A 13,757-nucleotide genomic window follows, 5' to 3' on the forward strand; every position below is an offset into this window, starting at 1 on the left:
AGGAAAATATAAAATATGTAGAGTAAATTGAGACAGTAGCAGTCTCATCAGTTCACACCAAATTATTTTCGCTGTATTCAGAAAAAATGCTGAATTGTTCGGCAAAATGCTGCTGATTATCAGCATTGATTTAATGAAATTCAATAATTTTTGGCCAATTTTTAGCAATGGGGGTTGTTGAACACTTCAAAACATTGAATTTTTGTAAAATATTGTTAAAACCCATTTAAGTGTGTAGAATTAGCAACATTTGCCAATTTGAAGTTAGTTTTACAGGATATTTTTTGAAATTAAACAATCAAGTTGAAGAATTCAAGTATGTTTATTTTATTTTTATTTTACAACAACATCTTCGACATTATGCCGCACAGACTGAACTTAGGTTTACTTAATTCTATTCTTAAACACAAGTTTACTAATATTAAAATCAAAAACATCACAAACATCATTAAACAATCTACAACATGAATCGAGCGGATTATTATACCCATAGAGCGAGCGATGGGAAGGTATCCAGAGTAATTGTCGATTCCGGAGCTGACGAGCTGGTGCGTGAAACTGCACATTTGCCAGCAGACTACTGCAATCAATGTTGCCGGTGATAACGTCGAAGACAAATAATCTCTGCAGCAGAGTTCGACGGTTAGCCAAAGACTGCACACCTATCAGCGCGCAGCGAAGCTCATATGGAGGCAGGTGAGCAGGATCATTCCATGGCAGACCTCGAAGAGCGTACCTTATGAAACGCTTTTGGACTCTTTCGATACATTCGACATGAACAGCATGATACGGAGCCCAAATCTGCACTCCGTATTCAAGCACACTGCGAACTAAGGCGCAATAAAGTGACTTAAGTGCATAAGCATCGTCGAAAAGCTGTGTATTGCGGCGAAGAAAACCAAGCATTGCATTGGCTTTGGCTGTCATCGTGGCGATATGTTCATGGAATCGGAGTTTGGAATCAAGGATCACTCCAAGGTCCTTGATGGACGATACTCTCTCCAGCGATGAGCTATTCAAAGAATAGTCAAAAACTGTGGTGGACTGACGACGGCTGAATGATATGACTTTGCATTTGTTAGCATTCATCTGCATACCGTTAAGATCACACCAATTGGAAACTCTATCGACATCAGCTTGTAGCGCGCAACAGTCCAGCAATGTTTTGATCGTACTAAATAGCTTCAAATCATCTGCAAACAGTAATTTGCCACAGTCCAGCTGATCACACAAATCGTTTATGAAGAGCACGAAAATAAGTGGACCTAGGTGACTTCCTTGTGGAACTCCGGAGGATATACCAAATATATCAGATCTCGCGCCTTGTACTTTCACAACAGCTTTACGGGAGGATAAATAATATTTCAGCCACTGGATGGTCCAACAAGGCAGTCCAAGGCGGTTCAGTTTTGCGATGGCTAAATTGTGAGGTACCTTGTCGAAAGCTTTTGAGAAGTCCACATATATGGCATCAACTTGGCTACGTTTCTCGAGTTTGTCGAACACAGCATGAGTAAACGTCATCAGATTCGACGTTGTTGATCGCTTTTTGACGAAACCGTGCTGAGACTCAGATATAGCGGGCTGCACAACTGGATACAAAGCATCGTGTAGCAAAGTTTCGAAGACCTTCGCCAAACAGCAGAGAATAGATATTGGTCGGTAGTTTTCCACGTCATGTACACTCCCCGATTTATGTATATGAGTGATAGACGCGAGCTTCCACGCTTCGGGAAAGACTCCCTCGATCAACGAACGGTTGAAAATCGATGCAATCGGCGCCGCAAGCGATTGAGCGCATTGTTCGATGAAGCTTGGCGGAATAAGGTCGGGTCCGGGACCTTTTGAAGCATCTACTTTGCTGAGTGCTGCACGAATACTATCGCCGTCAAACGAGACTCGATGGAGCTGTATGTTGTACGATGGAAGGCTGTTTACGTAGTCCTGAGATATTGGAGGTGGATTTTCAACATATACTGAACGAAAGAACTCTGCAAAGAGATTTGCGTTTTCTTCGGGTGAGCCGGCACTACGCGTGCGATAAGAAACGTCGGCAGGGATTATGGCTGAACTTTTTCGCTTATTTATGTACGTCCAAAAGGATGATGGATCTTGCTTAAAATTCGATTGGAGGCTGTTGACATATTCCCGGAAACGATTATGTTGTAGGCGCAAATGATCATCCTCCGCTGTCTTAAGATTACTGATCGTTGTGGGATTTCTGTTACGATAGAATCTTTTTCTGGCTTCTCGTAAACGGTTGCGGAGGTTACGAAGCTGCGGTGTCCACCAAGGTTGCCTGAACGATTTCGTAGACCACTTAGCTTTGACGGGAACAGTTTCGCTGATGATTCGGTTAATAACGTGGTAGAAAGTAGCCACTGAGTTATCAACAGAGTCTTGGTCAAGAAGCTGATTCCAATCCTGAGAAGCTATCAAGTTGTTAATAGCATGGTAGTCACAACGGGAGAAGTCATAGTCAGCACTAAGCTCAGGAGATGATTGCAGTCTTGCGTGACGAGAACGGGTGTCCAACGATAAAATGATTGGCTTATGGTGAGCGTCAATTTTAAGAAGCGATGATGGTGACTCGAAGAGATCTATTATGCATGGATCACTTACGAAAACCAAGTCAAGTAACCTATCGTTCACGTTCAGAACGTCATTGATTTGAAACAAACCAGTCGACAACATAGGTTCAACTAAGGCAATCTCCTGTTCGGTTGATACGTTGGTTGGTAAAAACCCTGGAAGATCCTCATCAAAACGCCAGGTCAAATTAGGTAGATTGTAATCACCAAGGCATAAAACAATATCGTGGGCGTTGACTTCCTTCAGTATTCGATCAACAGATTCGACGTGTTTCGTGTAAATATCAGGATGGCTGTTCGGTCGAATATAAACGCAACAAATATACACGGAAAGATGTGGCAAAACAATCTGCACGATAGTTTGTTCCAAATCGACAGGAGATGTCAGATTAGCGGCTTTGCAATTCAGCTCAGATTTCACTGCAATTAGAACTCCGGCACCTCTTCGAAGATTGCTGGTGGAAGATTTACGATCACATCTATAGATTACGTAGTTGCAAGTTAGTTCACTGGATGCAATTTCGGAGTGGAGCCAGGTTTCAGTTAACACCACTATGTCGAAGTCGCAAGTAAGCAGAGAGAGAAGCAAGTTGTTTGTTTTTGTTCTCAACCCACGGACGTTCTGATAGTAAACTGTCAGTGAGGTAGGGAAGCTTTGACTACCGGACGTAGAACAAGTCGGAGACGTATTATGCGGAATTAGGTACGGTGTGGATGACATAAGAGGATTGTCGGAACTGTCTATTCGGGGAGCTGTTGATGAGGCTGATACGAGGTTGACGCTGGAGCAGGACGCAATTCTGGGTTGTTCGAAACCCCAGGATCCGTAGCCTGTCCTGGTTTCCAAAAATGTCGAACGCTAGAACTGGTTTCGACGAACTCTCGGAATTGAATTTCACGGGGCCAGTTAGAGGGATCCAATGCTCTTGATTTTAAATCGTTACTGACACCTACCTTAAACGATATGAAAGAAAACGACGATAGCGGCCGCCCTTTAGGCACCAAAACCTTCGCTACCACGTTTTCGGTCTTATATAGTAAAATTAATAAAGAAAATTACAATACATTAACGTGATGGAATTCAACCATTTTTGTAAATTTTTCCGCATTGCGCTCCTTTTCTTCATTTTCTCAAACAAACACTCTCTCACAACATTTCACAAACACATTCTTCAGTCACTACACACAATTTTCAGCCAGTTTACTTCATAACATTCATAACACATGCTGCATTGAAAAGTTTAATTGCTATTTTGACAACACAGAGAGTTAGTATTCAGATTGGGATATAACAAATACAAGACACCTCGCGACAAAGACTTTAAAATCGTGAAAACTGCTCCGAACTGTTCGGAACTCATCAACGTTTATCGTTTTCCGTCCGGTACACGGTGTGCTGGAACACACATATTATCGAACTTGCATGAACCTCCGATCTTTTTTTACGAAAAGTTACCCTTGGAAGGCAAAATATGCTTACGGAATATTAAAAAATCTTTCATCGACAAAAATTTGAAAAAAGTTGATTTTTGTAGTTTTGCCCTTTTATTATCAGCATTTCAAGTTTAGCGACATTTTCTACGTACACTCACACATTATATTGTGTGAGTAAACGTAGAAATTATGCACAATTGGAAACGTCTGATATTCAATCTTGTTCTAGATATGTCAAACTGATCTTTAAGCTGTTGAAATTCATCAAAATGAGTGTAACTCTAATATGCTTCTATGAACCCATATATGGGGAAAGAACAAAAATACAAAATCGACTTTTTTTAAATTTTTGTCGATGAAAGATTTTTTAATATGCCGTAAGTTTATTTTGACTACCAAGGCTAACTTTTAGTGAAAAAAGGTCGGAGGTTCATGCAAGTTCAATAATATGTGTGTTCCAGCACACCGCGCGGTAGCTCACAACCAGTGCTGTTGAATGGCAAAATTTTGGAAAAATTCAATAGGGCGATATTCAAAACTGAAAGGGCAACAGATGGCTCTTTTTCAGTGGTAGTAAAATCGAAATCCTGAAGCAAAGGAAGCACCATGGCAGATGAACTAAACACAAAAAGTTATCTATTCACATTACGCTTGATTTCTAATCACTACTTTTTCGATCCAGTTTCCTAATTGCTTGTAGTTCACGTTTTTCATTATTTTCCATACGTTTTGACAGTTCTCGACTAGAGAAACTTTAAAGTAGATGGAGTACCGTGTACCTTTTAATTCCGCTCCTAAATGCTTATCTTTGACAGATACGCGTATTTCGACTACCACTTGCAGTCTTCTTCAGTGTCAGTTACTCGTATCCACTGTGGATACGAGTAACTGACACTGAAGAAGACTGCAAGTGGTAGTCGAAATACGCGTATCTGTCAAAGATAAGCATTTAGGAGCGGAATTAAAAGGTACACGGTACTCCATCTACTTTAAAGTTTCTCTATTTGAGATTCTGCTCAGAGGATTCGAACATTCATTAAAGAGTTCTCGACTACCATTCTTCCATGCGCTTGTGTTGGAAGTTTGAGAAATTTGAGAATCCAGCGTAGCGCGATTAGTGAGTGGAATACAAACATCAGTGTCGCCGCTCGGCGGCCGGTGAGACAAACTGAATGTTCGAAAGGTTGTTGTCTGAACTTTTTGCCGCTGGCGCCAACTGTTAGCGTTCAAGAACGAAATAAACAGTCGTTACCCTATTGCAAAATCCTTTAGTTAATATGTTGAAAAATCTCTTTTAGACATTCCAAGAAGAATCGCTAATGCTGTTTAAAGTGAAAATCTCTGGAAAATACTTGGATGGATCTCTGGTGAATTTTTCGGAAGAATCCTACTACGAAATCCCATTTTTCAAAGAGATCTCTGAACAAATTGCTCAGGACATTTTTGAGTATTTTTGTTGAAGGGTTCATAAATGTACAATTAAACGTATTCCGTTAGAAACTTTATGAGAATGTTTTTGATTATTCAGAAGAATCCTTGAAGTAACCTGGAAGTATCATTTAATATTTTTTGCAGAAAGTCCTATTTTTCAAGCAACCCTTGAGAATTTCCGAGAGATTTCTGAAAAAAATTGTTAATGATATCTGTAGAAAAACTTCTGGAAAATTCTCCAAATTAAAGTTGGAAAAAGGGTTGGTGCACTTTCTGGAGAATTTGTGAAAAATGCCACGCTTGATGATCTTGAGGGCAATTATGATGAGACTCCGAGAATTTCTTGTACTATATCTTGGAGAAATCTTGAACAAATTGTTAGTGAACAACTCAATATTTTAAACTTACAAATGGAATGTATGTATAATAAGTAAGTGGAAGACCTTCATAGAGAAATGTTAAAAATGATTTCGAATGAATTCCCCGGCGGAATTCTTCAAGAAATATTTAAGCAATTTGTTACAGATTCTTCAATAAATTTTGTGGTAAGATCAGAAAGCCTAAAGAAACATCAGAAAAAAAAACTAAATCTATTAATCCCGAAAATGATTTTCCGGGAAAATCCCAGGAGGAACTTAGTGAAAACCAGTCAAGGAGTTCTTGGAGACTGCATTGGAAAAGTACAGTAATAATTTATGAAGAAATCTCCGATACCTGAAAAGTTCGTAGAATAATTACAAAGTGACAATCCTCGTGAGCTTCTTGAAAAAGTTTTTTTTACTAAATGAGACATGGAGTTAATATTTTCCTTAGTGAAAAATGTAAATTTTCAGGATTCCCCATTGCGACTCACTATTATGGAAACGCCCCACTAATTAAACTAATTATCATCTGTTCAATAAACTCGATCAACGTTGTACTTATTCTTATGGAGGATGGAAGGTCTTTCATGGTATTCTCATGCCTAGTTAAGCGTGACATGGGTTGGGCATAGCCCTCAGAAGAATGATTGAGAATATCTACAGTGAAAATTGCATTTCAGAATGAATCAATTAATGTCTCTCAAAATATGTACGGCCAACCCTGTATATGTTCTGGGACAACTTGCTGTGAGTATTCCTGGAAGTAATTCTTTAGAAGTTTCTGGAACAAGAATTATAAGAAGATTATTGAAGAAAGTGATTGAATAATTTAATACTTGCGATCACTATTATCAAAGCATTGCTGAATCTCTTGACGTTTTTCACAGCAATTCCTTTAGAATTCTCACAACAAACTCTCTAGAAGTTCTTGGCTGATTCAGAGTTGCCGTAGAAATGCATGGAAGTAGTTTTTAGTTAATTCCTGAAAAATGATTTGACCAAATTTATACTCGCATAATACATTACAATATATAGAGCAAATTATGACGATTTTTCTAAATATTTTTTTTATGAATTGTTGAAGAAATTTCTGCGAAATATGTGATTCCCCGATGAAAACCTGATTTTATTTAGGATACTTTCAAGGTCTCCTACAGGAATCCCTCCAGAAATGTTTCTAAAGATTTCTCTATAATTTTTTCCAGAAATTCTTCTTGTGATTTTTCATAAGATGCTTAGAAAAATTTCTCCAGGATTTGAAATCCTTGAAAACTCTATAGCTACTAGCAGCAATTTTCTCAAATAGTATGTCTTTGTCTTTTCTACAAAACTATCCTAGAATTTACTACAGATATTTGTTTTACCAATCCTTCAATCGAATTCTCCAGTTGTTACTCTGTGTGATCTTCCAAAGATTTCCTTCCGAGAATTTCTTCCGATGAAATACACAAAAGGTTTATTCCAGAGTGTTTGAAAAAATAGCTCAAGGGGTTTTTTTCAAGCAACCCTTCCAAGAATTCCTCCGCTTGTTCATGTGAGTTTCTTGTGGGCTCAGTAGTCGTGTGGTTAGCGGCGTCAGTCGTTTAGACGTTTTGTGCTACGGAGTGTGGGTGCGATTCCCGCCCCAGTCGGAGAAATTTTTTCGTCAAAGGAAAAATTCTTCACTCGTCTACTGGTCGTTCCGTGTGTCCGTTGTCTAGTCTTAGTTATGTTCAGTATGTGCAGCCTATGGCTGAAGACGCTGTGTATTGTCTTTTCTTTAAGAATTCATCCACGTTTCTCCCAAAAAGCCAAAATTCTTTGAGGCGATCTCCGAACAAATCTATTTTGTTTTTCTGGGAATTCTTCAGTATTACTCCTGCAGTTTTACCAACCGTTACTTAAAAAGTTTGTCAACAAATGTTCATGCAATCTTCAAAAGTTTATTGAAGTTGCACATCAGCTTATACTTACTACTGCAATTGTTCCTATTATTCTACACAAATTTCTATAGAGGTTGTGTCTAATGTTTTTTCAAGAATTTTCTTTAGACCATCTCGAGATTTGAATGATTTTTTCGATTATCTTAACAAACTAAGCAGGAAATCTTCTGAACTCCTTCAGAAATTTCCGAAGTAATACCTGAAGTAATGTCATAAAAATGAGGGGGTTAAAAGTTTTCTCAGCTTCACTGTGCACAAAATATTTAAGAAAATAAAACACAAACTGAACTTTAACACTTCATTTGACTTCTAAAAAAAATAAATAAATATTAAAAATCGCTAGTAAGGCAAGCTAATACCTTTGATTTCTAATGTGTTGCTTATCTTGACAATGTCAAGTGATTTTTAATATTTTATTTTTTCTTTTGCAAAAGTGAAGTGAAGTGTTAAAGTCCAATTAGGGTTTTTTTTTTCTTAAACATACTCTAATAATCCCTCCATAAATTAAAAAAAAAGAGACAGAATATTTGCCAACGTTTGTCCCACCCATGATTCCGAACGTGGACGCGCCTCTGACCACTATTATTGGGACACACACTACTACTGGATCAGCCACCCTACCAAAACAATGGATGAGAATGCTGTGCGCTGAGAATGACCGTAAAAAGTCCAAAAAAAATATTCGAAACCCTTTCTTCAAATGTTTTTCCTTTAAAGTATATATGTTATGTAACATTTGAGTTTAAACAGAGCTCAATTTTGTTGAATTATATTCGATTTATGCCAAATTGTGTATGTTCCAATTCGAAATGGGCCACACCTTAATACAATTTTAGGGTTTGTGTATGAAGGGGCGAAGAGAGCGAGCAAAGGCGCTTAAATCTAGGCTCTAGAGCCAGGACATGAAGAAGGAATGCCTATGTCCCATCCCAGGAGAACAGCAATGGAGTGTGCATTAACTTTTCTAGCAACGCCACTCCCAACGATTTTATCTATTACCCTGAATTGAAACGGTTGGTACTGTTGTCCCCGTTTCTTCCTTCCTTGAATTGAAAAAAAAAATGTCCATTAGTTTATTCATGTGTGAATAACCTAATAGTCATATTTTTTTTCAATTTTCTTCTACCCCAAAGTCTGCACAGTGGGCCTGGCCATTTTAATGTTTGCATCATATCGCTGATATTGTGCAAATATTAATACTGACAATATAATACCTGAATGTATTTAGGTATTTCCAGGATGCTTTTCAATATTGGCTGTGCAAGCGCTTAGATTAGATTAGATTAGATTTTGTATGAAGGGGCGAAGAGGAATAAATATTGAGCAGCTATATTAACCCCTCTACCGGCAGCTTCATTTTTTACTGCAAAATAAATATTCAAATCGTTATAACTCTTTTGTTTTTCAATATTTTTGCACCATATTTTCACAAGTTCTCAAACAACTCTTCTAGTTTAGGGATCCGTGTCGATATTAATAATTGGTGATCTGTTTTTGAAGATATTCCAATGTTCCTTGGGGGACCGACATTTTCCATATGAAATGTCTACGGCGGCCATTTTGTTTTTGGTCAATTCTTCAAAAAAATAAAATGTGGGCTATATAATGCCAAGTTATAAGGAGCTACTCTGAAAAAATCATACAAATCAATCAAGAATTCTTGGAGATATCTGAAAATTACGATGTAATGTTTTTTAAGTTTTTAAGATCTTTATTTGGTCAGCGTGGTTCCAGAAACCTAATTGCTCATTATTTAAAAACGACTGCACCAAATTGCTTCATTTTTTCACAACATACTTTCATTAATGTATTGTTTTGAAGAGTGAATATCCGAATACGGTTAAAATTCTGTAGCCTGAGAAATAAACGGGGTGTTCTGGTTATGCGTCGGTCCCCCAAGGAATTTTAGAATATCTTCAAAACCAGATGACCAATGATCAATATTCACACAGATCCTAAAACTAGAAGAGTTTTTTGAGAACTTGTGAAAAAATGGTGCAAAAATATTGGAAAACAAAAAAGTTATAACGGTTTGAACATTCATTTTGCGGTATAAAATAAAGCTGCCGGTAGAGGGGTTAAAACATATGTTTGTCTGTGTAACTATAGCATTAAACCCAGCGATTCACAAACTTTTCAGAGCTACGCCCCCCTTTGCGATACTACGAACATTCCGCGGCCCTCAAGAGAATTGATCTTGAAGATTGTTAAAAATTCAATTGTAAATTTACCAGTGAGAAAAAAAAGTCATGCGCCGAATTGTGCGCCAAAAAGTAAATAGAGAATGTCAAAATGTTCCTCATGAAGAAGTTAACTGCTCGAACTGTATACTCAGTTATCATCATTTAATAATCAATTAAAAATTATGGAATATAAACTTTCGTATTTGTTTCCACGTTGCAAGCGATTTAAATTGACCAACTTGTTGGACAGTCTGCAGCTTTTCGAAAAGATTCACAAATTGCTCAACTTGACCCTGGCGCGTAACATGCGGAAGGAAAGTGAAGTGACCGAAATGCTAAAAATTCTCAAGATGCTCTCTATGGTGCCAGAAAATAGATGAATGGAAATATGAACTCGCAGATTAATTGTTGAATGCGTTATAAATTTTCATTATGAATTTAGAATAATCTAGTAAATTAAAAAAAAATATCGACTTTAACGTAAATATTCTTTTAGGAACTTGAAATTCTTTGAAAAATATCTTGCAAAACAATGTAAAAAATATGTTCAAAGCTAATTAGACAAATTCATAGAAGACTCATGTAGGTATTTATAATTAATTTGTTAAAAATAAATGATCTTAAGACAACATAACTTTTAGACCAAATTTTTCAGAAATATTTCTTATTTTCTGATGTATTTTTATAAAATTTCTGTACTATTCCACATTTTAAGAATAATAATCTTCATCCCTTTTCTAACTTTGTCATTATATAGATCGTTGACAACAATTATTGATTGCAATGTATGTAAAATACCCTCACTGGAACCTCATTGATGAAACACAGAATCATTTCGTTGTATGAAGTACCACAATGTCCATTTCCAATCCTGACCAACGATATCACTGTTGAGCGAAAATAAGTGGCAATTCGACTGCATATGATTTGTAAATTTTTCCATTCTCAGCAACGGCAAACGAAACACTGTTCAACCTCATGCTCCCATGGGAAATTTCCCAGTTGTCACCATTCAACCGACGTATCCGGGTTTACTTGACCTGTACGTTTCCTTCAATCTAACATTCGCACATGTGTTGCGAACATTGTGTCATTTTTCGTCAAGGGAAGTGAACAATTCAACATCAGCAGAGATGGGATGAAACCTATTTGGTTACCACGCCAATTTCCTAAAGACCACGTACCCACTTCAAAAAGAACCACCCTCATTCGAAGCGAACGATCAACATAACTAGTGTGTGTCGTAAGGAGTTCCATTTTTCTCCAGTGCCCAAATTGCGAAACATTTCCACAGCCACAGTTCATGCCTGATTTGCTATGAAAATAGAAGAAAACCAAGATGCTTGACCCGAAGCAAAAAGTGTCAAATGTGTTCCCGAAACTGAACTTGAAGGCAAGATAAAAAATACAGTAAAAATCTTTTCACGAATTATCAAATTATGCGTAAAAAATGAGGGTTGCTGAATATACAGGCCATCAAAATTGTATAAATTACTGCTTTTATTGATGTTTAATAATACTCTGAAAAACGATTATTTTTTATTTTTTTTAGAGTCACCGAGAATGCAAATTAGGACTCAAACTTATGTGTGAGACAAAATTTGATTGGAATTGCACGATTGGATATTGATGTTATGAAATGCCTTAAATTCGTTGTTTCTTTTATATGGCCAGAAATTGAAAAAAAAAATTTTTTTCGTTTTTTTAAAATTTTTTTTTATATATATATTTTTTTAAATTGTTAAATTTTTCATTTTTAACGATTGACACCTCAAAAACCTGATTTTTTTAAAAACGACGATACATTCAGCGAACTTCAATCAAGTAAATATCCGTGTTTTAGCGTTTGGGATAGAAACTTGTTTCGCGGTTTAATTTTACATTATAAAATAAAACTCCGTTTGCTCGGGCACATCCAGGATGGCGTTCTTTCAGGCATCCCGATGGAAACAATCTATCATCGTTGTTTTAGTTTCGACTACACAACAAGATCCCATCCCAGCATAGCTAGTGCAAGATAAGATGACTACAATGTATTTTATTTCCTGGGAAAGGCACCGGCAATCGCTGCCATTTGACGATCCAAAATTATGTCCATTCTTTATGAAGTTCCCTCATAAAGTGCGTTTCCCGGTTATCCCCCTCCCAGCTTCTCGACTTACCCGATAGTAGCCATCCTCGCGCTTCACGTATGGAGCGTAAGGGGCCGTAGTCTGGATGACAGCCTTCAGATGTGGCAACTGGCTCTTGATGGAGTAGATCTTCTCCATCTGTTTGGCGTCGTCCACCACGACGATGTTGGTCCGAGAGCTCTCCAGTACGTGCTTAACCGACTCGGCCGAATTGGTCGTATACACGCCGGTAATGATGCCACTGTTGTTGGTTTTTGGGGCAGGAGTGAAGATTGATTAGAATTTTGTAGCTCCAATAAGAGCAAATATATGCGTATAATCTTATCGAACGATACTTACCCAGCGTGGATGGCTGCCAGCTCGGAGACGAACCATTCGGGGCTGTTGAACGCAAGGACGCTGACGGTGTGATGGGGCTCCAGGCCCAGTTTGATGAACACCTTGGCCATTTTATGAACCCGATCGCGGTATTCCCTGGAAATGAGAGTAATGAGATAAATCAGTATAGAAAATAATGGAAGGGGTATCAAACAAACCGATCATATTGGGCAACGAAATCATTCTATTACCAATAAAATTCATATAATCTTGGCAAAATAGAATGTATCATATTGCATTTTCTTGGAAATTTTGCGCGAATATGCAATATGGTAGTCGAATTTGTTTCTGTGGATTTCTACAGTATCTTTCATAAATTTTCATGAATTGGTGAACTTGTTTCACACTCTTTCAATTCTATTCAATTCTACTCAATTCTATTAAATTATATTCTATTCAATTCTATTCAATTCTATTCAATTCTATTCAATTCTATTCAATTCTATTCAATTCTATTCAACTCTATTCAATTCTATTCAATTATATTCAATTCTATTCAATTCTATTCAATTCTATTCAATTCTATTCAATTCTATTCAATTCTATTCAATTCTATTCATTCTATTCAATTCTATTCAATTCTATTCAATTCTATTCAATTCTATTCAATTCTATTCAATTCTATTCAATTCTATTCAATTCTATTCAATTCTATTCAATTCTATCATCATTCAATTCTATTCAATTCTATTCAATTCTATTCAATTCTATTCAATTCTATTCAATTCTATTCAATTCTATTCAATTCTATTCAATTCTATTCAATTCTATTCAATTCTATTCAATTCTATTCAATTCTATTCAATTCTATTCAATTCTATTCATTCAATTCTATTCAATTCTATTCAATTCTATTCAATTCTATTCAATTCTATTCTATTCTATTCTATTCAATTCTATTCAATTCTATTCAATTCTATTCAATTCTATTCAATTCTATTCAATTCTATTCAATTCTATTCAATTCTATTCAATTCTATTCAATTCTATTCAATTCTATTCAATTCTATTCAATTCTATTCAATTCTATTCAATTCTATTCAATTCTATTCAATTCTATTCAATTCTATTCAATTCTATTCAATTCTATTCAATTCTATTCAATTCTATTCAATTCTATCATTCTATTCAATTCTATTCAATTCTATTCAATTCTATTCAATTCTATTCAATTCTATTCAATTCTATTCAATTCTATTCAATTCTATTCATTCTATTCAATTCTATTCAATTCTATTCAATTCTATTCAATTCTATTCAATTCTATTCATTCTTTCAATTCTATTCAATTCTATTCAATTCTATTCAATTCTTTTCAATTCTA

At 36.3% G+C, this 13,757-nt stretch overlaps 1 protein-coding gene across 2 annotated transcripts in view; it reads right to left on the reverse strand.

Annotated features, from left to right (window-relative positions):
- Positions 1-13,757, reverse strand: part of LOC5566981 (very long-chain-fatty-acid--CoA ligase bubblegum) — a 122,832-nt gene that overhangs the window by 38,643 nt on the left and 70,432 nt on the right. For both annotated transcript variants that reach the window (XM_021847827.1, XM_021847826.1), the window contains exons 3-4: positions 12,395-12,529; positions 12,086-12,296 (exon numbers count right to left, since the gene is read on the reverse strand). In XM_021847827.1, coding sequence (XP_021703519.1) covers positions 12,086-12,296; positions 12,395-12,529 — 346 coding nt within the window. The remainder of the gene's footprint in view (positions 1-12,085; positions 12,297-12,394; positions 12,530-13,757) is intronic.

The sequence above is a fragment of the Aedes aegypti genome, chromosome 2 (assembly GCF_002204515.2).
Source record: "Aedes aegypti strain LVP_AGWG chromosome 2, AaegL5.0 Primary Assembly, whole genome shotgun sequence".
Lineage (NCBI taxonomy): Eukaryota > Metazoa > Arthropoda > Insecta > Diptera > Culicidae > Aedes > Aedes aegypti.